General features: G+C 37.7%; 1 protein-coding gene across 1 annotated transcript; it reads left to right on the forward strand.

The window, feature by feature from the left end:
• LOC122302646 (nuclear pore complex protein GP210) lies at positions 1-27,023 on the forward strand. Its single transcript, XM_043114017.1, has 41 exons — positions 1-480; positions 952-1,217; positions 1,368-1,534; positions 1,623-1,839; positions 2,975-3,330; positions 3,840-4,019; positions 4,338-4,476; positions 4,607-4,755; positions 5,351-5,462; positions 5,547-6,142; positions 6,248-6,371; positions 6,469-6,746; positions 8,024-8,134; positions 8,386-8,448; positions 9,003-9,194; positions 13,236-13,295; positions 13,365-13,433; positions 13,598-13,744; positions 13,856-13,975; positions 14,246-14,365; positions 14,649-14,804; positions 14,877-14,939; positions 15,064-15,173; positions 15,643-16,054; positions 16,596-16,698; positions 16,787-16,899; positions 17,148-17,219; positions 18,531-18,606; positions 19,983-20,090; positions 20,224-20,365; positions 20,871-20,954; positions 21,042-21,258; positions 21,601-21,667; positions 22,228-22,319; positions 22,952-23,012; positions 23,161-23,491; positions 24,705-24,745; positions 24,846-25,009; positions 25,130-25,229; positions 25,330-25,499; positions 26,365-27,023. Exons 1-41 carry the CDS (start codon positions 305-307, stop codon positions 26,872-26,874), a joined length of 6,834 nt encoding a protein of 2,277 aa, XP_042969951.1. The 5' UTR covers positions 1-304; the 3' UTR covers positions 26,875-27,023.
• The last annotated feature ends 492 nt before the right edge of the window (positions 27,024-27,515 follow it).

Below are 27,515 nucleotides of genomic sequence, written 5' to 3' on the forward strand. Positions count from 1 at the left end.
TCCAGAATATCAGAATCACAAGCCGAAACCGGGCCCTAGATCTCCGCCAGATGTTGGCGAAGAAACTACCCTTAAAACCCTTTCCACCAATCGCACTTCGCCACGTTTCCTGCTCCCCAATTCAGTACTTTCTAGTTTCTCCTGTCCAAAACCCTAAACCCCTGATTCTAGGGTTTCATTTCTCAGTTCAAATTTGAAGCTCAAGTAGTGCTCAGGAAAATAAAAAGCTCAGATAACTCACTCAGCTTCAGAGTCTGGCTGACTTCACCTGCCACAGGTGCTTTGCCATGTTGCGATAGAATCCATGTGCTCGAAGATGTTGTACTTCGTGGTACTGCTCGCTCTTCTTCTGGTCTTGGGCCCTACGACGTCGTACTCAGCCTCCGGTCCGCACATAGCCGATCTTAATATACTGTTACCCCCGAAAATGACTCATCCCGTGGAGTACAGGCTTCAAGGAAGTGATGGTTGCTTCAAATGGTAAGCACACACTCCGCATATACATATACAATGTATTATTTCTGTATCTTGATGCTTTGAGCTTATTTTTGTTCAATTTGGATCGTATGGACGAACCTGGGAGCTCTGTTTGGCTGCCGAGAAAATGTTGGAAACGAGAATATTTTTGACTCTCGAATCCTACTACCTAAAAAAAGAGGAATTTCTACTGAACTTAGTTGAATCCAAGCGTGTCGATCAGTTGGATCCATGTTTAATCTATAGCATTAAAAAAATGCTATAGAGTTTAAATGGGCCCAACTGGTAACGCTATAGTCCTCTAGCTGAGAACTGCATTTTTTTACTTATATATATATATATATATAAAAGGCTGAGAGCTTTTCTTTGTACCTTTGTACTACATTATTCTGCATTTTATTTGAGAATCACAATGTTGAATAACTTCTTTTTCTGCATGTTTCGTATTTTTCAATTTTGAAAATACACATACAGGTCATGGGATCATCATGATATTCTATCTGTGCTACCTGAATATAATTCAAGTAGTCAATGCTCGACGAGTGCACGGTTGATATCAATTGCCCCTTATAGTGGTCGAAAGGAGACAGCAATATATGCTGCTGATGTGCACACTGGGATTGTAACTCGTTGTAAAGTATTTATTGATATTTTCTCCAGAATCCAGATATTTCATAATTCTATCAAACTTGATTTAGACGGGCTTGCTACCCTCCGCATCCGTGCCTTTGATAGTGAAGGTACTTTTGAAACGAATTTATCATATTTTAATACTGTTGGTGTCCGATATATCTATTGAAACCTCTGTTTTTAATCATTCTAGCTGCTTTTCTTGAATATAATTTACCCTGGCTGTAAAAATCTAATTCGGTGGTCATCCTCTGTTGCAGAAAATGTGTTCTCATCATTAGTGGGCTTACAATTCATGTGGCACCTGATGCCTGAAACGGATGGATTGCCTCATCACCTTGTCCATGTTCCGCTGAAGGATTCTCCCCTAAGTGATTGTGGTGGATTGTGCGGTGATTTAAATATCCAAATAAAACTTGAAGATAGTGTATGTATGCTGCTAGTGAATGTGAATGAGCATTGTCTGTGTTATCTTGTGCTTCTTAATAACTTGTTTTCTCTGGTATGTGATGCAGGGTGTATTTTCAGATTCATATGTTGTAAAAGGAATCGAAATCGGCCAGGAGATTGTTTCTGTTCATTTGCTTGAGCCAGGATTAGAGCACATGGCTGATAGGATTACTCTAACTGTAGCTGAAGCGATGTCACTTGATCCCTCTTCACCTGTTTTTGTCCTCATTGGTGCTGTTGTTCATTATAGGCTTAAAATAATCCGTGGGAATATTCCCCAAGGTTCCTTTCCCGAACACTTTTAATAATACCATAAAGTATTACATTTATGTCTAGTTGAGTCTACCGCCAGTTTTGACGACTGTGCCTACCAAAATTATGAGACATATTAGATGTACCATTGTTCTTTCGCTTGGTAATTTCAGTTTTTATTCTATTTATTGTAGATTCTGAGTAGCAATATAGGAGTGCAATAGCAATTTATTTTTTGAAATTCCACAACATTTTCTCTTGTATGCACCAGTCCAGAATTATGGAAAAACCTTAAAGTTGTTGCAAAAATTCCATGATGCCAAATGTTGTTCCCATTTTTGGCTTTTGATAGAAGCTTTCCCCTCTCTTAATATCGTAAAGTAGACTAGCAGAGGGGTACACCTGATGAACAAGTCTTCTAAACTTGATATGAGGATATTTTGATCTCTCAGTAGTTCTTGCTAAAAATGGCTATTTAATTTGCTTACAAATGTTCTAATGTCCAAGGTGTCTAGTTATAAATAAAAAATTCATGGTGTGTACATAGCCGAAATAGCTACCTATTATACTGTAAAAGCTAGTCAAAGCATTGTCACAGATATCTTGAGTTCGTTTTCTCTCTCTCTCTCTCTCCCTCTCTCCACTTGAAAAATATTATTTACCTTTTATGCTGATCATCTTAATATGAAGAACCAAAACTCTTCATGGAATTACATGTGTGTGGGATTGCCATTGTAGAAGTAATCTGGTGTGGGCTTTGCATTTTTTTAATTTAGTTTTGCGAAAAGTCTTGATTGAGGACCTAGCTTCAGATCAGGTGTTCAGGTTTCTTCTACTCAAGTTTCTTCAAGTCATATATCCAATGGTTTTGGTGTCATGCATGTAGAGTGGCCTTTTTCAGCGATTGACATTGGGTTTTGGTTTTCTTAGGGGCTGTTTTTGGCTACTTGTCTATTAGTAATTATTTTCTGCTGGGCTAAGGATACCATGCAAACTGTATCATGTTTGCCATTATGATACCTAGCTTTATGTTATCAGTTGTTTTGCCTTTATTCTTTAACATCGTGCTGATATGCCACTTATGTAGAACTATATTGACTGGATATATAACGATTCATTATCGGCATATTTCAATGGCCTCACCACTTTTTTCCTGCTATTTCAGTGGTCACTTTACCATCTCCACATTATCGATGGTATGTTTCAAATTCTTCAGTTGCTAAAGTGGACCCTATCATGGGATTAACGAAAGCACTGGATTTAGGGTTAACAACTGTCGTGGTTGAAGATACAAGGGTTGCTGGCCACATGCAAGTTTCATCACTTTATGTTGTCTTACCAGATACCTTACGTATGTACATAGCACCAGTTTCTACTTCTGCTGATGCTCTAGAAGGAGCGGAGGCAGCAGAAGCAATTGCAGCTGCGGCATGTTGGTATGTTGTTTCTGGCCGTCAATATCTCATACAACTGAAGGTTTTCTCCCGAGGACCTGGTGCACGAGAAATATACCTTACGGAGGTAGCTTATGCATCTTATAGTATCAACTACAATTAGATTTACAAACTTAGATTTACATTTTTTGTGGATCCTCAACAAGCAGAATTGTTATAAAGATTTTTATGTCTTAAATCTCAATTTTAAACTATGCTGGTGTGTGGCAAAAGGTTTAAGGACACACTCTTAGTAATTTAATGAAGCTATAGATACTTCCACTTTTAATCTGTTTTTTTGGGTGAATTCCCGCCCCCTGTCTCTATGTTTCATGGGGGAGCTGCCTCTAGAGATGGTTTCATATACCAGAAAAATTGCATATCTTTGATAGGCTATGTATAGTGGCACTGTCTGCTTTCTTGTTCAATTTACTTATTTTACATTTTTGTTTTGCTATTCTTCTTTGTGTTGATAATTTGCAGCTTATCTGCTGGCATTTTTTGGTTCTTTTCATTCTCTTTTCCCTACTATACCAATTGCTTTTTCATTGTCTTCTTTTCTCTCTTCCCCTCAGAAATTGCTTCCATGCATTGCAGAGTGATGATGTTAAGTTGTATGATAACCAGTCTGATTACTGGAGAACTTTTATTGTGGAAGATGAGATTGCAGTCAAACATGGCTGGCAAAGTTCTAGAATCCTGGAAGCAACTTCTCAGGGACTGGGAAAATTGATGGCTTCTTTGACATATTTTAGTGGGCCTCAAGAAACAAAGGAGGTACTACCTTGTATTAGCTCATAATTTTTTGCCTTCTTTTAATACATAATTGACTATTTTATTGATAAGAATGATAGGCATAGCCCCAGTACATTGGACTTATTCCATAATTCCATTTGTTACGAAATTTTAATTTTTTTTTTCCTTAGGTACTCTTATTTTTAATTTTATTCATTTCTTATGACTGTTGTATGTTGAAATTTGGTCTTCTGTTCCTTCTTAACCCTTTTGAATTGTGGATGAGTGCCTGGTTCTTGTTACGGAGATAATCTAAGAGTAACATTTTTGCACATCTTTTTTGGTTGCATTCCATTTTAGATTCTCAAAGTTGTGCAAGAAATCACGGTTTGTGACCAAGTGAAGTTTATTTTGGAAAAAATAAGTGGTATTACACAAATCATTCTCCTTCCTTGGGCGCCTGCTGTTTATCAGGAGGTGGAACTAAAGGCAACAGGAGGTGGGTAGCTTTATACCTGCTGAGATTTGTCTTTTTTTTTTGTTATTGATAGGTACCTGCTGAGTTTTTATAAAATTCTTATCTTGCTGAAACAATGTTGATTGGCTCTGATTTCTATTAAATTCTTCAGGTTGTGCAAAAGCATCTAGTGACTACAGATGGTTTTCTTCAGACACAGCTACCGTATTGGTATCTGCTTCAGGGGTTGTCCAGGCCAAGAAGCCTGGTAAAGCTACTGTTAAAGTGTTATCAGTTTTTGATGCATTGAATTATGATGAGGTAATGTTGCTATAAGGCTCATAGGTCTTGTTCCCAATGAATATTTTTTGGCATACAGGTCTTGCCTTTAGATATCTTGAGCTTTTATTACATCCGATAATTACTTCAACCATGGAGTTTATAACAGGAACTTGAATATCAAAATGTTGAGTACAGAATGAATACTGATCCATATACAGTAGCTACAGATCTTATTTATCAAAGTTGAAAGTAGATTTAAAAAGCATGTATGATGTAACCATGGTCTTAAAAAGCATCTATTCTTTCGCCCTGTAATAGCCATTATGTAGATGACACATCCAACCATCAAAGGATAAAAATAAATACTTGAAAATGTTTGTGTGATCCCTCTGCCTGTAACTAATGCTCACCTTCTTACGAGGAATGGTATAAGAGTTCATTTACATCTGCTTGCTGTGTCCAATAATGCTCAAGAAACTAGCATTCCTTTACACCCTTTTTTTTTGATGCACTAAGTTTTAATATGTTAGTTTCTCTAGGTGTATGGGATCTCTATGCAGATCTTCTCTCTTTCACTCTGTCCCCATTTTGTCAACATTTTCTTGTATTTATAATGTTAAGAAATTTTTGATAGGTGGTTATTGAAGTTTCCCTGCCCTCATCAATGGTTATGCTTCATAGCTTTCCTGTGGAGACTGTTGTGGGATCACATCTGCCAGCTGCTGTCACAATGAAAGCATCAAATGGTGATGCCATATCCTGGAACTGTCTGAACTTGCCTTTTGTTGTTGCTGGCTAACTCTTTGTTAAGGTTGATTTGTGAAATGCAGGTGCCTATTTTTACAGATGTGATGCTTTTAGCTCCTTCATTAAGTGGAAATCTAGAAGTGAGTCTTTCATTATTGTCAATGCAACGGGGGAGAGGCCTGTCTCAGGCATGCTAGAAAATATCAAGACCCATCCATCATTAAATGGTCCTCCGTGCTCTTGGACCTATGTATATGCTTCTGGTCCTGGTCGATCTATGTTGCATGCGACTCTGTCAAAAGATTATAATCATGTTGATAACTCTTTACGTGAACCTATTGCATTAAAAGCATCTTTACGTATTGCGGCATACCTACCACTTATCGCTTGTCAGGCATGTGATGGAAGCAAATTTGGTGGTTATTGGTTTGATATGGCTCAAGCAGAATCTGAAAATCTATTGGAAAACTTGGATAAGTTATACCTTGTTTCTGCAACAAATTTAGATGTAATGCTTCTTGGTGGACCTGAACATTGGGATGAAGGTGTTGACTTCATTGAGACTGTGGAAATTCTGGATGAAGGGCATGGTCGCATTAAAAATGGAGTTTTTGTGCATCAGGTTTCTGGCAACAGTAGGAGTGTATACAGAGTTTTATGCAAAACACTGGGAAACTTTGTAAGTTTCTGTATTTTTTACTTGTTCATTTTCAAGACCTTTCTTTTTCATATTCAAATCTCAAAAGTCATGACGTATTTTCCTTTTTGGTTTAAAATGACTCAGAAACTTGTTTTCAAACGTGGTAATTTGGTCGGGGATGACCATCCTCTGCCAGCAATAGCGGAAGTTTTGTTGTTAGTTTCGTGCAGCCATCCTTCCTCAATTGTACTAATAGCTGATGAACCCGGTACATTATCTCCTTACTGTAAAGTTGTATGCAGTGACAATTTACCTTATTTTTTCATAATATTAACTTTTCATGTTTTTGTGTTGCCACCGTCAAGTCAACAAAATCAATGCCATACGGGCTGCAATTCAAGCTGACCGCAATTCAGGGCGAATTCAAGTTGCCCCTATTACTGTGGCAAATGGACGCACTATTCGCATAGCTGCAGTTGGCATTAGTAACTCCGGAGAAGCCTTTGCAAATTCATCTTCTCTTTGTTTGAGGTGGGAACTACATGGTTGTGATGGGCTAGCCTACTGGGATGATGATTTTGATTCGGATAGGTCTAAATGCAGTTGGGAGAGGTTTTTGGTCTTGCAGAATGAGCCAGGACTGGTACTACCAGTACTTCATTACTTGATCTTCTTTTCATCTCTCTAATTCTGCCTTGTGGTTGCTCGTTTAGATTTTAAGTTATAAGATCGAACTCTAGAGATGATTATATCTGGTTGTCTATGTTTTATGTTATAAAGCATTTGCATTATGATTTCAACTTTTCAATGACCACAACCCGCCAGATTTTCTAGTGAGCTTAGCATTATAACCTTATCATATGGAATACTCTGTCTCTCCTTTGAATGAAAGATTTTCAATATGAACTTGGCTGACAGTTGTGGGCAGCCATTGCACTATGAAGAAATTTGAGCATAATGGCTTTTAACTCTGGCACTGCCCTCTCGCCGTCCTCAAAGGTTCTAGCATTATGCCCATGCCACACACTCCATGTTAAGCACAATGGAGCCATCCTACAGACATTGATGCTAATGTGCCTACCCTAAGGGTTTTTTCAACATGCCAGCATCTCCACCTTCTAAGTCATGAACCACCCAATCCCAAAAAGATAGAAGATCGATTCCCATAACTCCCTAGCCACCTCACTGTGAAGTAGAAGATGATCAATGTGTTGTCCACTCTGCTTGCACATACAACATCACTCCATTATGATGGTCCGTATTTTTCTCAAGTTATCCACTATAAGAGTCTTCCCAAGGGCTGCTGTCCAATAAAATAAATGCTACCCTTGAAGAAGCCTCATTACTCCATAAGATCTGCCAAGAAAATAAACCTCCAGTTTGAGGGATGTGTGCATGGTAGAAAGATTTGGCCTCATAGGTTTGTTTTTGGAAGGTAGCCAACATATGTTACTGTCACCCCTCCTCTCACCCTTACATAATATACTCGGTGCAATCACGTGCTTATCTGATCTGATATGATCTGATGATAAAAGTTTTCCTTTATGGGATAACGAGGCAAGGTAGTGCTGTTCTGAGAGCTTTCTGACATTCTTTTCATATAAGTCGTGCAAGTCCTAGAGTTAGGAATACTTCCTAGCCTTTGATTGCCTTTTCAGTTGCTAATATATGGTTGCTTAATTTTGCTATCAGTTTGTTAGAGATATTTGCATGCTAATCTGTAAGTTCTATCTGATCTCAATGGTCAGCTACTATGCCTAGACTGCCCTTGGAATTTTGAGCATAAGAGTTTTCTTGTTTTGAGGTTTGGGTTTATTTATGGTTCCTGTCTTGCTTCAAGTTTGCAAAATACAATCCAAGTCTTGATCAGCAAAATTGTGATATCGATTCTGGTCTGAGATGTTGAATGCTTCTTCTCAGTGCATAGTTCGTGCTATTGTTATTGGTTTCTGTGATACCGTGGCCGATCATTATTCTGGCCAACTGCTAGAAAGCTCAGAGAATGTTCTTACGGATGCAATACGACTGAAGGTGTGAATTGTTGTCAATTTTTTTTATTTTTTCTTTTTTGAAAGAAAGACTTTGTAGGTTTTTTCCTTGCACTAATTTATTAGATTTGTTGACTTTGTTGTGCTTGTTTTTAATTCTTCTTTTTTAAAAGTAATAATATAATTAAATATACAACAGGCGCGTTTAATTGTGTTTTAATAGGCATGCTATTCTAATTGCTAATTCTTCCTTGAAATTTTGGGTCTAACCTTCGGATTGGCTCAAATATGCAGCTTGTTTCTACCATCAGTGTCAGCCCAGAGTTCAGCTTGCTATATTTCAATCCTGATGCTGAGGTTGACTCTAATCCTAGTACTTTGGCATTTTTGGTCTCCTTTCAAATTGCATTGTCCATAACCTATTTATACTTGGCCTAGGCTCAAGTCTCGACGAATGAATTCTTTACCTAGCAAGAAAAAGAAAAGAGGAGAAAGAAAAAATTAACCTGTTTGAAGCATGTTCTTTTGAAGATCTTTGAAATTTTTTCTTTTCTACTTGAGTTTGTGGCTAAGATCTTATTAAGGAATGATGATAATGTACTGAATCTGTTTCTGTTTTAGGTTTCCTGCTTTCTAGAGTGTAGGAGGTATTTCCTTTGTATACATCCTGTGTACTTGGGCTGTGCCTATTCTTGGTAATAAAATTTCTTATTAATTATAAAAAAAAAATGTTTGTCTACTCTATGAGCATTGTAAAACCCATCTAGTCTTGACTCGTATTTGGGAAAACTCATCTGACACTTCGTTTTCAGAATAGATAATCATTGTATATTTTTCTTTTAAGGGAACATATACTCATTGTATTACAAGTACTATAACTGTTACACGATGCAATTACTATCTTATTTCAGTTAAATCTGTCTATTATTGGTGGAAGCTGTTTCTTGGAAACTGTTGTGAATGATACTCAAGTAGTAGAAGTTGTTCCACCCCCACCGAGCTTACAGTGCTTGCAACTGATGTTGTCTCCTAGAGGTTTGGGTACTGCACTTGTGACAGTTCATGATATTGGGCTGGTTCCTCCAATTGCAGCCTCTGCTGTGGTAATACTTTTCATCCCTTCTGTTCTTTTAGGTAATGTGTTTGCTGAGGGAAAATGTTCTGATGGTTCTTATCTTTTTAATTCTTGCCTCTTCCACCTGTACCAACTTTTCAATTCTATTTCCAGTATTGATGAAAGATTTTCTTATTGTGAGACCTTTACAGTATTTTAAACTGTGTTTTTCCTTTTGAAATCATTTATTTCATGGGGAAATCTTTTTGGAGAGCTGGTTCGGATAGAAATTCTGTTGGAAAATATTTTTTCCTCAGTATTGAATAGAGACGAATGAGCCTCAAACAAATTAATTTACCGTAAACAATTTTTAGATCATTTGTTCTTATGAACAAACAATCCAAGAAAGCTATATCTCTATGATAAATACCGATATACTGTTTGATATAAGGTTTCGTGAAGCACCATGCCCTTACGAGCCCTTATGCAATATATCTCTTGGGCAAAGCACTAAGAATCCCCTCTACGGCTGCCTTTGTAAATATTGTTGCTCCCTTGAATTCTGAGGTGCGACACATACCTTCCCCCCCCCCCCCCCCCCAAAAAAAAAAGTAGGTTTTATGTCAACTGTGACAGAAGAATCCATCACTAATGCTTAGTGGTTATCAGGTATATGCTGTGTATACTTCCTGTGTACTTGGGCCATACCTTTTTCTATCAATAAAGCCTTACTTTTACTTATAACAAAAACTGACAGAAGAAGCACACGCGGCCACACATGCACCCAACAACCTCTTATGGTTCAAATTGCCCAAAGCACAAATGCCGCAATGCAATGCCAATTGACACAAACACCGCACTGTTGCACACTCCATTGCATGTGCTGTAATGCCCCACTGGAAGGCCCAAGCCACATGACTTATTCTCCAAAAGGAGTAGTCAATGATACAATTGGAGCCCCATTGGAACATTATAAAGAGCAAGAACTTTCCAAATAATGTAGGATTCCATACACCATCTACCCTTATCACTTGTCAGAATGGGGTATCGCATGTGCATATCTGAACCCTCATCATCTGCCCTCGCTGCAAACTCAGGACCACCATTGTTCAAGCAAGGAAGTGATAACCCACTGCCAAAAAATGCTATGGCCGTCACCCACTAGCATCCCATACCATCACTGCCACAGTTTTCGAAATCACACAATCCCATCATTCACAGAAAAATTCCAAAACCCATCATTGGTGATCTGCAAGAATATCGGTAAATCTCATCCCTCAATCATCCTGCAACTACTGCCAAGACTGCCATTCCAAGCTGCCCTAAACCATATCACAAAGATCACACAACCACAGCAAATGTTCTGGCTTCCAAATCTTACAATACTATAGTTTTTTCTCTCTAAAATTTTCACTATATCAGCACAGAAATAAATGATTGAATTCACCACCCAGCAACCAACGAAATAAGAAATGAATTTGGAGCTCTCATCTTAGTTGGCAGAGTCAGAGAATGATTGCAGGATGATATTTGGGTGCATTACACAGGTCCATGGTTTAACTGGGTAAAGACATGTTGTGTCTGCAGAGTCTTCGGGGTGCCTTGTCATCCAAAAAAGTTAGCGAGAACAGAAACAAAAGCTTGATTTGATTTACAGACCCTAATTTTTTAAACAGTAAAAAAAAAAATACAAGACAGAAAACAGATATAAAAACAATCATTCAATCAGGCTCCTAAAATTGTCTTATCAATTTTACCGAAGAAGAATGAACTAAAAATAAAATGCATTTTCATATGCATATGTACCTAGACCAATCCTCTATAGTTACACAAAACCAAACCAATGTTGACATGCATTTGTTTTACTTCTACGTATTTGTTTCCCCGTGGTCATGGACTGTGAATTGGAGCAGAATAAGCACCGCTATGCCTATGACCATGACCCAGAAGGCCTTTATTTTGAGTGGTTGTCATTGCACGGGTGTGGATAGATGATGTTTGGGGGTCATAACTGGGAAACAAAGTCAGTTCTTTGATCAACTTATTGGTCTGAATGGAGTATGGTTTCAACATGCAAGCTGACAATTATGATTGAATGTCACAGGAGAGAGGAGGAAAAGGGAAGATTTGAGGCTGCACTGTTTCATTGAGTGAGAGAGAGGAGGGAGGGATGGAGAAATATGACAGAAGCCATTTGGGGGCTCCATGATTTACATGCAAATCATTTGAGGAGTTTTGTATTTTTCCCTTATAATTTTATGGTTTATCATTCAAGTTTGGGTGTTAATGACAGTATCTGGACGTTATGTTGATGTTAGCGCTACACACTTTCTTTCTACTTGTCTAGCATTACATGATACTGAATAGTTATAAGGTTATTTAATGTGGATGCAGGTAATGCATGACCTTGCCATCTAAGTCATACATTCTTTGAAATAAATCCAATGATAGGTCCATATAGATGCAATTTAGATGTGGAATCAATCCAAATTAGTCCCTTTCTAGTTGCATATGAATGTTATCTTATATAGAAATGGGAGGTGTTTTGAAGATTGTGAATGTTCTATGGGGGAGTTTAGGGATTTTTTCATTAGCATTTTAAGTTTTTGGGTGAAGAATCTTGTAAGGGATTGGAACATTTGTCATGTTTTATTTTAGTATTGTTTTTGCTTTAGCTTGTATTTAGGTGAACTCACTTGTATACATCCTGTGTGTTTGGGCTATGCCTATTTACTTGGAATAAAATCTCTTATTAACTATTAAAAAAACTTTCTTGCTTGTCTGTTTGAAAAATTCAAGTTTATAAGGAGGGGGTGGTCATGCTTTGAAAAACATATTCGTTTTGTAGCTGGAGAGGGCAATCGTGTCAGTTTTTGGCGGGACGTGTGGTGTGGAGATCGGGCTCTAGAGAAAGCTTTTCCGGTTCTTTATCGTATTGCCACTAACAGGGAGGCTTCAGTGGCAGATATGCGACTACTCTCTCATGGTTCTTAGCAGTGGAATATTCTTTTTAACAGGGATTTTCACGATTGTGAATTATCTATTGTATCAGAATTTTTCAGTCTCTTATACCCCATGGGGAATCCTCTGGCTTAGCGTGATCGATTGAAGTGGAAGTCTAATAATCACAAGAAATGTACCGTTAAGGTGTACTATAAAACTTTGTCAATGCAAGATCATCCTCCGTTCCCTTGGAAGAACATTTGGAGGGCCCGGGTGCCTTCTAAAGTAGCTTTCTTTGTATGGAACGCCGCCCTTGGGAAGATTTTGACCACGGATAATTTGAGGAAGAAGGGTTTTGTAGTGACGGATTGGTGTTATTTGTGTAAAAAGGATGGAGAATCTGTGGATCACCTCTTACTGCATTGTGAGGTAACAAGGGAGTTGTGGGATGAGATTTTTCAAAGGCTTGATGTTGCTTAGGTTATGCCTTTGAGGGTGGTGGATTTTTTGGGTTGTTAGAGGAAGATACAAGGCTGTCATCAAGTGGCAGCAGTGTGGAAGATGATCCCATTGTGTATTATGTGGTGTATTGGTTGGAAAGGAATGCACGTTGCTTTGAAGACAAGGAATGCACTATGGTGGAGCTGAAGAGCTTTTTTCTTCACATTTTACTGCTTTAGTTTTCCGCTATTGTACTAAATGGGGACAACGTTCATAATTTCCTGTCTTTAATTCATCACTCTTAGAATGTATTTAGGTGTTCTTATGTATACTTCCTGTGTACACGGGCTGTGCCTATTTCATTCAGATCAATAATATTTATCTCTTACTTTAAAAAAAAAAAAAAATCAATTTTGACATGATTGTGAGGTGAAAAAGAAATTTTCAGTTGCTGTGGAAAGTGGGTATTTAGTTTTGCAGTATCTCTCACTTTTGGGTACAGCTAGAATCTTGACCTTGCGCTGTCTCTGTAACATATAATCTTGTCCATAATATTAGCTTGGTGTTTCTCTAATTCTAGAACTGTGAGCCTTTTTTTTTTTTTGGTCCCTTTGCCTTTTCTCTCATTGTTTGTACTCTGGTGAGAACATGTTCAAATTCCTGACCCACTTTCGTGGCTTCTCATGGACGTATGGTTATTTTACAGGTCCAAGTTGCAGATGTAGAATGGATTAGGATTACGTCACAAGAGGAGATAAGCCTCATGGTTAGTCTTTCATGGGTGACATTTTTGTTGTCATCTAGCATTAGTTTTAAGCTTTCTTTATTTTTTCAGGAAGGAAGCTCACAAACTATTAATCTAATGGCTGGGATTAATGATGGAAACACTTTCGACTCTTCCCAGGTTCTAACCAATGTCATTTATTTATTTTTGTCTCTATTTTCAGAGCCATGCATTCTGGTTTACCTTCACTACTCATGTTTTTTTGGTGTGTGCGCTAGTGATTCTTGGTTTTCTATACCTTTTCTAGATTATAACTTAATTTTGATTGGGAACTTGTGTTGCAGTTTGCTTACATGAATATTCATGTGCATATTGAGGATCATATAGTTAAACTCATAGGCATTGCTGATACCTCCAGTCCTCGTGGCAAATATGTGAACTCGCCAAATTTTGAAATAGTGGGAACTCATCTTGGGATCACAACTCTTTATGTAAGTTCACTGTTGATTTATACAAATATTTTATGTCTCCAATTATCATAGTCTTATTTCTCCATCAAGATTTTGGGGTTATGTAAATTTACAGATAATACTTGTTAATAGGTCAGTGCTTCACAGCAATCTGGGCATGAAATTTTGAGTCAAACAATAAAGGTAGAAGTCTATGCACCACCAAGAATTCACCCTCCTGATATCTTCCTGACACCAAGTGCATCATATGTGGTATGTTCTTGAAATAGGAATATTTACTCGCTTGTTTCTTGCTCTTATTAAATGTAAGTTTTAGTTGGAAATGCTAAGATAAATAGAAATTCATCAGTTCCAGCTGCAGATGTTTATATCTCATTATGCATTTTCCAATGAAATTGGAAGTTTTTAATTTTCATGCACACAAGAGTATCATTTAATATGTATGTTTTTGTGAATGGTTGTGTTTATGGTGAATTTTATGTTTCAAACTTGTTTAAGAACTTTCTATTTTTGTCTGCTTAGCTTTCTGTTGAAGGAGGTCCAACTATTGGTGTATATGTTGAGTATGCTAGTATGGATGAGGGGATTGCGGCAATTCAGAAATCTTCAGGACGATTGTTTGCAAATTCACCTGGAAATACCGTGAGATATGATGCCCATTTTATACTCAACATGTTTTCAACAATTTTTTTGAACTATTTTTATGCGTTGATTAGGGAACACTTGTGTTTACTACTGCATTTTATTCAGCTATTTTTTAGTTCTCACTCCTGGACAATGCAGCCTTCAAAACCTCGTTTTTTTCTCAAGTACATATTTACTATTTATTTATTTTTGATAAGTAATAAGATATTTTATTTATACCATGCATATACTGCAAATTTAATGCATTCTCCTAATCCAATACATTTTCTATTACGATCAGACTGTTCTTGCCACATTTTTTGGCAAAGGAGATACTGCAATTTGTCAAGCATATGGCAGTGTTAGAATTGGAGTCCCATCTGTGATGATTTTGAATGTACAAAGTGAACAGCTTGGTGTTGGCTGTGAGATGCCAATCTATCCTGTTTTTCCTGAGGTAAGAATTGAAAGCCAACAATTAATTGAACTTCTATTATTAAAATACTGATCACCTTCCATGCATCATCAGGGAGATTTGTTTTCTTTTTATGAGCTCTGCAAAAACTATCAGTGGACTGTAGAGGATGAAAAGGTTGGATAAGTTCTGCATTTAACTACCTAGTCTGATTTCTCGTCATCATTTAGTTCTGCGTTTATCAGGAATATTTTGACTTCTTGCTGTGAAAGGAATGACCGTTTTCCCTTTTCCTGTTTAGGTGTTGAGTATCCATATGGCAACTCATTTATATGGTGATGCAAAAGAAATTCCATTCACTCATCATTTGGATGAGAAAGAGCTTGGTTTCATCAAGGTTTTATATGGAAGGTACTCTAGAGTGACTGCCACATTGGATTTTGTGTTTTCTGTGTTACGTGACAAAAGTTATACTAAAAGTTTTAGCACCAAATTGAGAAAGTAATTTGTTCAATAATTGATCAGATCTGTCTATTTTTATCTATTTTATGCCATCCTGTCTATTTAGAAAAAGAGGAAGATGTTTCTTCTTCCATACTTTATTTCTTTGGGCATCCTCTTGTGTACTTAATGCTTGCTTCAATGACTTTCTTGTATCTCTTTCTAGATCCTTTTTATGTAACTAGGTGTATGCTGTTTATATACCTCCTGTGTACTTGGGCTATGCCTATTTACTTCTATTTATAAAATGTTATTTTACTGGTTTTAATAACTCTGTCTTATCCTCTTTGGTGTGAGTTGGGCCTGCTTTCCTTCTATTCCAGTTGACAAATCTTAATTAGCTCAGCTTTTCCAGTATGTAATTCCATCTCCATTTCAGATCTGCTGGCAGGACAAACATCACAGTCACTTTCTCATGTGATTTAATATCTCCTGGTTCTAACTTAGTGTCAAGGTTCTACAGTGCATCAGTATCATTATTGGTGGTGCCTGATCTCCCTCTTGCTCTTGGAGTTCCCATAACCTGGATTCTTCCACCTAATTATACCACCACAAGTCTATTGCCTTCATCTTCAGAATCATATGGCCAACGGGATGGTCAGAGTCGAAAAGGAACTATTGTTTATTCTTTATTAAGATATCGTGGTGAAAAGAATGAAATGCAGAAGGATTCTATTTCCATTGATGGGCCTAGGATAAGGACAAAAGACAGCAACCATCTTGCATGCATTCAAGCAAAAGATCGCACAACGGGAAGAACTGAGATTGCCTCTTGTGTCCGGGTTGCTGAGGTATGAATATTTTATCTTATTTATGGCTGGCCATCAGTCCAAGTTGCAACCAAGCTTTACTATTATAGAATGGTTCTCCAGATATATATTGGTGATTCCCAAGTTACATGGGCTCCTTGCAGAAGATGGAAAAAAGAAAAAGGTTGCATAATTCTCGTATGGGTGTGAGGTGCATGCTTGTGTCTTAAGTGTTAAGATATTCCAATTGATTTCACCAAAAAAAAAAAAACAAAGAATTTAATTTTGCATTAATGAACCACTTCTTTGCCCATGACAGCATAGGGCAAGAAATCCACATAAGCCCGCCAATGTTAGCAGCTATAATTTCTTAGGGAGTTTGATGTATTTAGAGTTTTTACTATTTGTCAAGAATGCTGTGACCTCGTAATGTTTGGTATTTACTTGCCTTTACTTCATCTTACTCCCATTGATCTAGAGTCAACATTCTTTACAATTCATTTATAATTTTATGATCCACCACAATACTTATCAAACCAAAAATTTATGATCCACTATACTGATGTCTCTTCATTTTGGCCAGGTGGCTCAGATAAGGATAACAAACAAGGAGTTGCCTTTCCATTTAATCAATCTTGCTGTTGGTGCTGAAATTAAACTTCCAATAAGCTATTGCGATGCTTTAGGTAGTAGAGCATTAGTAGCAGAAAATGTTTTTTTGGGAAATATGTATTTTTATTACTCAACAGTTTGCTTGTGATTTCTGTTGAACAGGAAATCCATTTTATGAAGCATATAACGCAGTTGTTGTTAATGCTGAAACTAATGATCGTGATGTTGTCTCCACAAACAATACATGTGATGAAGATGGAAATATTTGTCTCAAGGTTCGCTGATTACATATAAACTTCTGAATTTTCAATATGCCAAGCTTTCAAGAGCAAGCTACTGAGAGAAACTGTAGCTTGGACCTTTTGCCATTTTTATTTTATCATTGCTTTTGACCATGAAAAGTCTTTCATCCAAAATTGCGGATGGATGAACAAACAAACTACTCTTGTTTCACTATTCGTTCCTTTTATTTCTGGCCATATCATTTGACTGTAACTCATGAAGTTACTTACATTTCATGAAGGCAATACGGCATGGTAGAGCTCTTGTGCGAGTATCGATGAGTAGTTCAAACCTGAAGTCAGACTATATCCTAGTAAGTGATAATCTTTTTATTTTTTGTTTTTCAAAACCAATAAAAGTGTATTCTAAAGAAGTTTTATCCTACTTATAAAAAAATAAAAGTTTATGCTAAAGAAGTTATTAGTTGCTATCCAGCTATAAATCATACATTTCTTGTCTCGATTCTGTGGGAGTACTTTCTCTATCCGTAAAACAAGGACTTAGCCCAAGTAGACAGAACATATACAAGGGTGACACCTAAGAACACAATTCTGTAGAAATACTGCAGAAAGAGTTATTTTTTCATGCCAATGCTCTTAAACATACTTAACTTTATGATTCAAATTACCATAAGGGAATTATGATTTTTGAGTAATGGAAGATTGCTGACATTACTGTTTCAATTTTTCATCCACTTTGTTTTTGTTATTTTAGAATCAAAAGAGATCTCAGTTCTTATTTAATCATTGCCGGATATACAACCAAAGTACCCATGGTTCGAGACTACCACTAGATGCTGCCATACCTAGGGATGTAAATTGCATCAGATGCTCATGAACAGCTATGACTTAGCTGGCTTGGCTTGTTTAGTTAGCTATTGAACCAAGCTTGGGCTTTGTTTTTATGCTTGCTTAGTAGGGAAGTGAAGCCAAAGGGCTAAGCATAACTTAGCTCTACTTAATGGGCTCAACATGCTGGATTAGGAAATGAAAAATAATGCTATTGATTTGTATTTTTGCTGATAATCCTTTACCTGCATGGTGCATACTTGAAAATTTTCAAGTTGCTTTTATTAGTCATGTTCTTGAAGGCATTCTAAAATCATATTTTTTGGTCACTAGCCACCTACTTAATTAAATATGTAATTGATCACAGTTAAATGCAGCAAGCATAACTTGAGCTGGAACTGAGCTCATTACCAAAAGATTGGGAGCCGAGCTAAACCTGAGCTTTGCTCATCATTTCATGATCGAAGCTCCAAATGAGCTCAACTCGCTTGTGCAGAGCTTGAACTCTTTTGCTTTTACCGAGCTGGTCTTGAATAGCCTGGGGCTCAGCTCATTTTCAGCCCTTCCTCAACTAACACATTGTTTGGGTCCATCATCATAGAATATATCATGGAATTTTTCCTGCTTGTTGTCAAACCTCATGCACACTGCCTGAGACTTATATCTGAAATAAGCTTTTGTTTGTTAACAAAGAATATTTGGTTCTCATGATAACATGGAAAAGTAAGCCTTCTATACATTTTACTTTCTTTTTTTCCTTTCTTCAAAGATCCCTGCTCATTTTTTTGCTAGTTCTATCTGCAGCATAAGATCAGTTGATTACTTAATTTCTTCAGATTTTAGTTGGTGCCCACATACAGCCTCAAAACCCGGTCCTTTTCAAAGGAAGTTATCTTAACTTCAGTATAGAAGGTGAGTATACAGTAAAAAGCTTACGTTTCTTATTATTTGACCAATAAATACATGTTGTATCTTCTTGCAAACCAGCTGTCAAGTTCCAAACCTGTAGTTCTATCTATTCTTGCTATTATAAATATAGGTTCCTTGTTATTAGCTGAAAGCTCTAATGGTTGTGTTTGTTAAAGTGTTAAAAAATCTATCTATTCTTGCTATTATAACTATAGGCTCCTTGCCACCGATCCAAAAAAAGGAAACTATAGGCTCTAAGATATCTGAAAGGTCTAATAGTTGTGTTTGTTTAAGTGTTAAAAAGTCTTCTTTCTGTGTACATGGGCTTCGGCTACTTCTTTTGTATCAATAAAATTTTCATTTTACTTATAAAAGAAAAACATTGTTCAGTCCACTCTGGGATGCTTGGAAGATGGGACTTTCTTGTTCATGTTTTATAGGAATCTTCATAAAACCAGGATTACTTGTATGCACAAAAAACAAACCAGAAAGCAGTTCATAAAATGAATTTTTCTTAACTCCTAAGTTCTTTGGAGATCTGCGTTACTTTCCTCATCTTTCTTTAATGAATATATTTAAGTTATACGGATATAGATTCACTGTATAAAAGATATATTGCTGGATAAACCCCCTAGGGGCTGGCTCAAGTGGTAAAGGCCTTGGTGTTGGTGGTATGCTCCCTCCAAGATCCAAAGTTAGAATTGCTTTGAGTGCAAACAATCTCTAGGGGCCATCATATTGGAGGATTTTCCCTTGAATTACTCAAGGTGCACTTGCGGGAAACTCCTTGCTAATGACCTGTGCACCCCAGGGATTAGTCAGGATGCTGCTCCCGAACACCCTGTGCCAATAAAATATATATATGTATATATATATTGCTGGATGCCTTTGTATCTCAAGGTGTGGGGTGTTAATTGGGTCCTAGGATGGCAGATGCTACATTATCAGTGGATTCTTAGTATAGATTCTTTATGCAGTATAAGAGCAAACATCAAAATTAAGTGGTGAGAATACGAAGAATTCAAAGTTAGAATGCCTAGTGGTGGGGAAGCCAAAAGGGTCAGTAATGGGGGAGTCAATAGCCACAATAAAATGAAGAGTTTTTTTTTTTTTTTTAAATTCTTTATTGGAAAAGTTATAATAAAATGTTAGGAAGTCTTTCGTCTTAACAACTCTGTTTAGATTTAAATGTTTAAACAGTAGACTGAACAACGTGGCTCAACAGGAGCTTTTGCTTCAGAAATTATGCATTTTATAGATCCTAATATCTTCTTTGCATCATCTTGTTCTTCATGCATTGCAGAAAAGTGATTGCAGAATTCTTTTCTCTTCCAAAATTAGTTTCCAGAAATGTTACATTGTTTAATTTAATATGGTAGGTTTACATGATCAAGTTTCTGGACAGTGGTTTACTGCGAATGAGAGTGTTATATCTGTAAACATGCTGTCGGGAATAGCTGAAGCAATTGGGGAAGGTGCAGCACTAGGTAATGAATAAAAAGTGTCACTTAATTAAAGCCAGTGCTCCAAATGCGAGATATTTTCTCCCTATGCTTCTATGATTGTCTCCAAGTATGATGGTAGCATCTTTCACAGTGGCAACTTTTTATCTCTGAACAGTTATTTTCAACGGTTCAAGTTTGAAACTACAAACAATGGTCACGGTGCTAACTGCTGATATTATTTCTGTGGATGCTCCAAAAGAGATGCTGACAAATGTTCCTTTTCCCACAAAAGGATATAAGTTCTCAGTGAAGCTCAGGTTTGTAAACTATGAGTTGTGGATTAGGACATACGGTGCTGGGCACAGCAAGGTTTATAATGTTGGACATATGTCTCTGTGTTTTAGTGTGATGTTTGCATGCGGAAGAATAATAGACAGTAAAAAATATCAGGAAAATGAGTTGTTCATAAGTATCTGAACAAAAATAGCGCAGAGTTAAAAATTAGTAAGGTAAATTGGATGGCTTGGCTCAACAAGAACATAAGTTCCTGTTTCTTGAATTATATATGTTATAGATTTATTCTTTTGCCCCAACCTAAAGTAGGGCTTTCTTTGTAACACTTGGCTATGCCTATTCTTTGATTAATACAATTTGATTTTACTTATAAAAAAAAAAAATGTTATAGATTTATGTTGTGCTATTCATAAAATATTTTTCTGACATTTGATTTTCATTTTTCTAGCAATCTTTTGAAGGTTAATGGCATGTAATTGATGATGCTCTATTAATGCCTTTATTTTATTTTCTCTTTTACTGCAAAAGTGATACTTATGGCAACAAGTTTGGATCTCCTGGGAATAGTAAGGAAGTTCCATATGACTGTATCGTGGACCCTCCTTTCGTTGGGTATGTTTCTTACTTGTTTTCTTTGGCTGCATATCTAGTGAATTATTTTTCATCTGCAAAAATTCTTTTCCATGTGTGGGCTTGAAGGTATGCAAAGCCAAGGATGGATCTCGACACTGGGAGCACATATTGCCTCTTTTTCCCGTACTCACCGGAGCATTTGGTACACTCTATGCCAAAGTCAAAGGAAATGAGACCAGATATATCTGTTTCCATAAATGCTTCAATGAGAGAAGCTAATCATGTTTCAGGATCTTCTTCTGCTCTTTTTATCGGAGGGTTTTCGGTTTTGGAGATGGGGGAGGTAATGATATTGTCCTGGCTAGCATTTTATATTTTTACATCGGGAATAACAAAATATGAGAGGGAAATTTTGATTCACCATGTATCCCTTCAGATGACTTCTGCCCTTTCATGACTATGTAACTTTGGTACTGGCGGGCAGATTGCACGATTATACCCTAGATAGTTGAAGTTTTTAGGAATATTTGAATTGTTTTGGGACTAAATTCAATATGCTCTATTTGAGGGCTGTTATCCGAAGAACTAATCTATAATATATGGCCTCTGTAAACCATATCATAAAGTTCTATTACCTATTCAATTTCACTAGTGTATGATGTTGAGTATCTTTTAAATGTTTCAGAATTCGATGCAGTTGAATCTGACACCGGACTCAAACACGACAATCATAACCATCTTGGGGAATACAGGTACACTGACAGACAGTTTGCCCTTGCGGTGTGAGTGTGTAGTGACAATGGCATAACAGGGTATTAGCTCTCTCTAGCTGTTAGTTCCGTCCATCTCTCTCTCTCTCTCTCTCTCTCTCTCTTAGTAATAGGTTTTGAACTTCCTTGAACTCCTTTCACCACCTGAGCCAACTGGGCAATGAAGGTGGGAGTTGACACCATTTCTTAACTAGAAACGGTTAGAAAAAGCTAGCTAGCTAATAGCTCCATTATTATTGAAATGGGATGCTAATTTTGGAATTACTACATGTATGGCATTTAAAGACACGATGTTGCTACTAGTCATTGAAACATGCTGTTTTTGGTGATATTGAATTTACAACTTTCAAAACTTAAAAGGGGCTTTTTGTGCACCTTTATGTGCACCTTTATATTGTTTTCTCAAGGGACCTAATGTGCTCTTCAACTGTGTTATGTGGGAGTTTCCACGCTTGCCTTCTTTAGTGGTTGAGGTCAAACCCACCACCTGTTAACTGATATAAGTCCTCCGCTTACTTCATTGGTGGTTTGTCTCATATTAGATGTTGAAATCCACTGGCACAAGCACGATCTGTTAATGATCAGATCCATCTTTAGAGAAGAATCTGGGATTGGTGGGCGTGCGCAATATGAGGTGAGCACTATGTCTCCATATGTTCTCTATACTACTTCGAAGGTAAAAAACCGATCATATGGAATAGAGCTCTTGTGGAACAAAATCAATTCTTATTAGGAGAGGAAATAAAAAAGATAATGTTAAATTTGAAATTGATGGGAGTACCAGTTATCATCCTAAAGCTTCAGCCATTAGGAAGTTTGCCAACAATTATACAGTAACTCTAACCCCCTGCCCCCTTTTTTTCTTTCGCACTGACTTTCCCATTCAGAAATAAACACCTAAAACGAAACTGGAAGTCATTAACAGAAGACAAGACTGAAACAAATGGGGGTTCTCAGTATTCAAACACATTTTATGAATTGAACTACTTTGATACACTGGTAGCGGGCATCAATTTTCCAAAATTTTAACCTGTCAGGAAATGGACCAACACTGTGTATCAAACTCACAAACACGAACTTCAACATGCAGAATCATGGATGATACCATAATTTCGAAATTCCTGACATCCCTTCCCTTGATTTCCAGTTTACTACTATCTAAGAATATAAATATAACTAGTGCACTGTTACATCTGTAAAGCTGTGTAGAGTGTGACAAATTACTTCATACTCTAGATTGATCATCTTTCTTTTCCATGTCTTCAGATCAAATTGCTAAGAGCCGAGAGATTCAAAGACAGAGTAACCATCACACTGCCAACCAATGGTGAGCCTCTACTTAGTCCTGAACCCAACACAACTTGCCCTCCCTTCAGCAACTAAGAAAGCATGTATCTGAGAGAGACAGATAAGAAGACGCACTTGTGCAGTATTAATAAGACCAAGCTTACATCTTTATCATGTCTGTTTTACAGGGCAGAGAGTGTTCATAGATGTTGACTACGAACCCGTCCAAGGAGCACCGTCAGGAACTACTATGAATAAAACCCTTTGGGCAACTGTAGTTGGCTGCTTTGTCCTGTTGGTGATGACTGTGGTCATCTTTATAAGTTTCCTCGACAGACCCAACAGATCTCAATCATCTATTGTTGTTCCTGCTCCTCCAAGAACTCCAGGCCCCGTGACCCCTGACCATAGCAGCCCATCTGTTTTGGACGAGTCTCCTCGAACACCTCAGCCTTTCGTTGACTACGTGAGAAGAACAATAGATGAAACTCCATACTACCGGCGAGATGGAAGGAGGAGGTTTAATCTACAGAATACATTATAGAATTATAGCCTCCTGGTCGGATTAGATGGGTTGTCTCTCATCATCGGAAGATTATGTAAATTCATGTAGAATATGACATTTTGCCAATCAAAGTTTTGTGCAATCCGTTGATCTACCTTCTCTTTTTTTGGAATTTTTGGAAGGAACCGATTATGTTATTCAAAATCCACGGTGAAGGGTTGCTCTCTTGCCTTTTTTATTTGAACTCCACACATTAAAGTTGGCCAAACCAACCAACCCCCCCCAACCGAAAAAAAAAAAAAAAAAAAGGTCCACCGAGAAAGTATAAAAGAAATCGGAGATCTATGGTTCAGGATGAAAAGAGAATGTTATCAAAACTCGGTAGAGATTCAAAGGATCATTCCATTTTCCTTGTAGTTTAGCCGTTATACAAGTTATTGTGGAACTCGATCAAAGTAAAAATAGAAAAGAGAAATGATATTTATGCCAATAATTACAAATGATTTCTTTTTTTCTTTTTAATTGAATGCCCTGAGCCCATTGGATATCTTCTCACTGGTAACGTAGTAATGCACTTCGGACCCATTTGATTTTTCTCTAGATACCTCTGTCTTTCTATACTGCGGCCCATTTCTCAGCCCAAACCATCATCAGAAGGACGATACTGCGGCCCATTGAGAGGAGCCGCTTCAATGTTCAATGGTCCCAAGACCACAAAGAACAACCCTTCTTTTCCAGTCCATCACGCTGCTTGAATGCCTTAAAACTAGGATTTTAGGGCTTTTCGGTCCGAAAACAACATCTAGGGCTCAACATTGTTTCTTCTTCTTGTTCTGAAACCCTCCATAGCATCATCCGCTTTGAATTCGGAGTCCCATGGACCCTCCAGCCAACGAAACTAGCTATGACAGAGAAACTGATGACGTAAAGTCCTCCGGCCTCAGAGAAGAGGACGACAAGTCTCAACCTCATTCTGGTGACGGTGCCAGCGCCGGGTAACTTTCTCTGGCTTCGTTTATTTTCTTGTTAGTTTGAAAATTACAGTAGTCAAATCCTGGAGACCTCAGCAGCTGACTCTGTAGGCTCATTTATTTGAATTAAATGAAGGGAAAGTAAAAACGGGAACATTTTCAAAATTGATAAAATTTACTGAAGATTATAATCCCTGCAACGAATCATACAGATGATTGATCTATATTTTTTCATGCTTTGCGCGTAATCTTGCAGAAAAATTTTTATAGGTGGTTTAGCGCGAGAGACGACTGATGGTTAGTTCTTTGCAGTGTGCTGATTCCGTATGTTTATTGATTTTGGTTTCGACGTGTATGAGCTTAATCTTTTCTGCTTTCGTTTAATTGTAATATGCAGCGCAGTTTGTCAAGCATTTTGGTAGATATGGTGAGATTATTGATTCTGTGATAATGAAGGACCGGAAGACAGGGCAACCCCGTGGATTTGGGTTTGTGACTTATGCAGACCCCTCTGTGGTTGATAAAGTCATTGAGGACGCTCATATTATTAATGGGAAACAAGTAGGGTTTGTGTTGCGTGCCAATATTGAGCTAGGTTTTCTCTAGTTTGAATTAAGTTGTTGTCGTTTCAGTTGTTCACTTGGTTTATGGGTGTTTTGTGTGGTTTTGGGATCGGTATAGGTGGAAATTAAGCGGACTATTCCTAAAGGAGCTGTTGGCTCTAAGGATTTCAAGACTAAGAAGATTTTTGTTGGGGGAATCCCTACAACCATGAATGAAGGTGATTTTTATTTGGTTTTAGTTTCACCATCTTCTGCAACATTAAGGGTTGGTCGCATGGTATTTGTCAATGGGGCTATATGTTTGTTATAAATGGGCAGATGAGTTCAGGGACTTCTTTACACAATTTGGAGAGGTCAAGGAACACCAGATCATGCGGGACCATTCTACCAGTCGATCTCGTGGCTTTGGATTTATTACTTTTGATGCAGACGAAGCTGTTGATGATCTCTTGTCCAGGGGTAACAGATTGGAAATGGCAGGAACGCAGGTCAGCTTAAACGGAATTAATTAGTGTATTATTAATTCTTATTAAAGTGCAAGTTTTCACTAAAATGGGCCTTAGATAGAGCTTGCTCAGAATTTCTCAACTTTTTCAGAGAGTTCATATTTTGCATTGTCTGCTTGAAGGCAAAACTGAAATGTACATCTAAATACGGATGTTTCAAATTGTTAGTTGTGTGCCAAACCTGGTGGATTTAAGTAGTCCTTTGATTAATTGATCATCACTTATTTGATTAATTGATTGTCACTTTTTTAATTAATTGATCATCACTTTTTTGATTAATTGATCATCACTTATTAGTCTATGTTTTGCTATATCTTCCGTCAGGACATCATGTACACATGGCTGCACAGTTCTTTTTGGGTATACATCAAGCATGGTGCTTGGTGTAGAGTTCCTTAATTTTATAATTCTGCATTTTGAATTGATTCCCGTGATGTCATTTTGGTGGGCATTTTGTTTGTTTTTTGATGTGATGGAAGGTTTTCAGTTATCATAGAAATTTGCATTGCTGACGGCTTACATTTGTGCCTAGTTGTAGATTCAGCAATTGTTCTCATAAAATACCACTGCTTTGTATATGTTGCTACCGTTGAATGATGCACATATTAATGGAGATAGCACACATAAAGATAAAAAGAAGAGTGGGAAAAGAAATGGGGAAGGGGAGGAGGGCTTAAAACTAAAGTTGATCATTTTCTCCATCAATTGAATTCCATATGCATTGCTTCTAATCATATTAGTGAGGAATATTATAGGATTTTGTAACAGTTACACTGTTCTTTTTTCTAAATACAACCATCATCTATCATGAAGCATTGTCATTTAAGTCCACAGCTCATTCTTGTAGGTGGAGATAAAAAAAGCAGAGCCAAAGAAGCCAAATCCACCACCTGCCCCGTCCAAGCGTTATAATGATTCTCGGCCCACATTTGGTGGTGGGTTCCGGGATGGTTATGGTGGATTCGGAGAAGGTAGCTTTGGTGGGGGCTATAGGTCAGCTGGGCCCTATGGTGGCAGGGGAGGTGCTTATGGTGGGTACGGTGGAAGTGAATTCAGTGGTTATGGAGGATATGGTGTTGGTGGTATGGGTTCATACAGGGAAGAGCCCTACCTTGGATACTCGGGTCGTTATGGAGGAGGCTTTAGCAGAAGTTATGATCTAGGAGGTGGTTATGGTGGACCTGTTGAGGGTTATGGGGGATATGGTGGTGGCAGTACTGGTGCTACTGGTGGCTATGGGAGTAGCTATGATGGCAGCCTAGGCAGTGGATATGGAGGGGCCAGTGGCTCCTTCTATGGAAGCAGAGGGGGCTATGGTGGTGCAGGGAGTGGTCGATACCATCCTTATGCAAGATAGAATGTCGTACAAGGAAGAACTTTTAGGATTATAATAGTACCGGCAAATGCCAAGTTGTCTCGGTTTGTATCATTGAGCCTCAAGTTTGTTGTATGTTTTCTCAGATTCTTTTATTTGTCAAGGAGGTGCTTGGTACTTTTTGTTGATCATTTGAATGTGTTGATCTGCTGTACGAGGAGTACAAGATATGTGCTCTCTGGTTCTTGAAAGGTGACCTCAGGTACAAGTGGCAAATTACTGTTATGGAACGTTTTTGTTCCCGTTGGTAATCAATTATTCTAACATGAGGAAGCACTCTATTTGCTGTATCATCTAATTTCAGCATGGATACAGGTGATTGGAACCATCCATTTATGGTTCTTGACATCCACTCTTCGAAATATGTGTTATGCTGGAGGCCAGAGCGCTCGCTGGTTTGATTGAATTCACAACCCTGTACTTTTGGGCATGATTGATTGTGTTAGATTTCAACCCCGACTGCATGAGCACTGTAAATGGAAATGTATCTCAACCATTGTTAATTACACAATATTGTCGAAGAAAGCCTTGGCCCTGATCTATGCCCCTCGAATCATTCTCACGCTGAAGAGAATATGTTCGTGCCACATGAATAACATTTGCAGCAGAATCCGAACTAAGCC

The sequence above is a fragment of the Carya illinoinensis genome, chromosome 3 (genome assembly GCF_018687715.1).
Source record: "Carya illinoinensis cultivar Pawnee chromosome 3, C.illinoinensisPawnee_v1, whole genome shotgun sequence".
NCBI classification, from domain to species: Eukaryota; Viridiplantae; Streptophyta; class Magnoliopsida; order Fagales; family Juglandaceae; genus Carya; species Carya illinoinensis.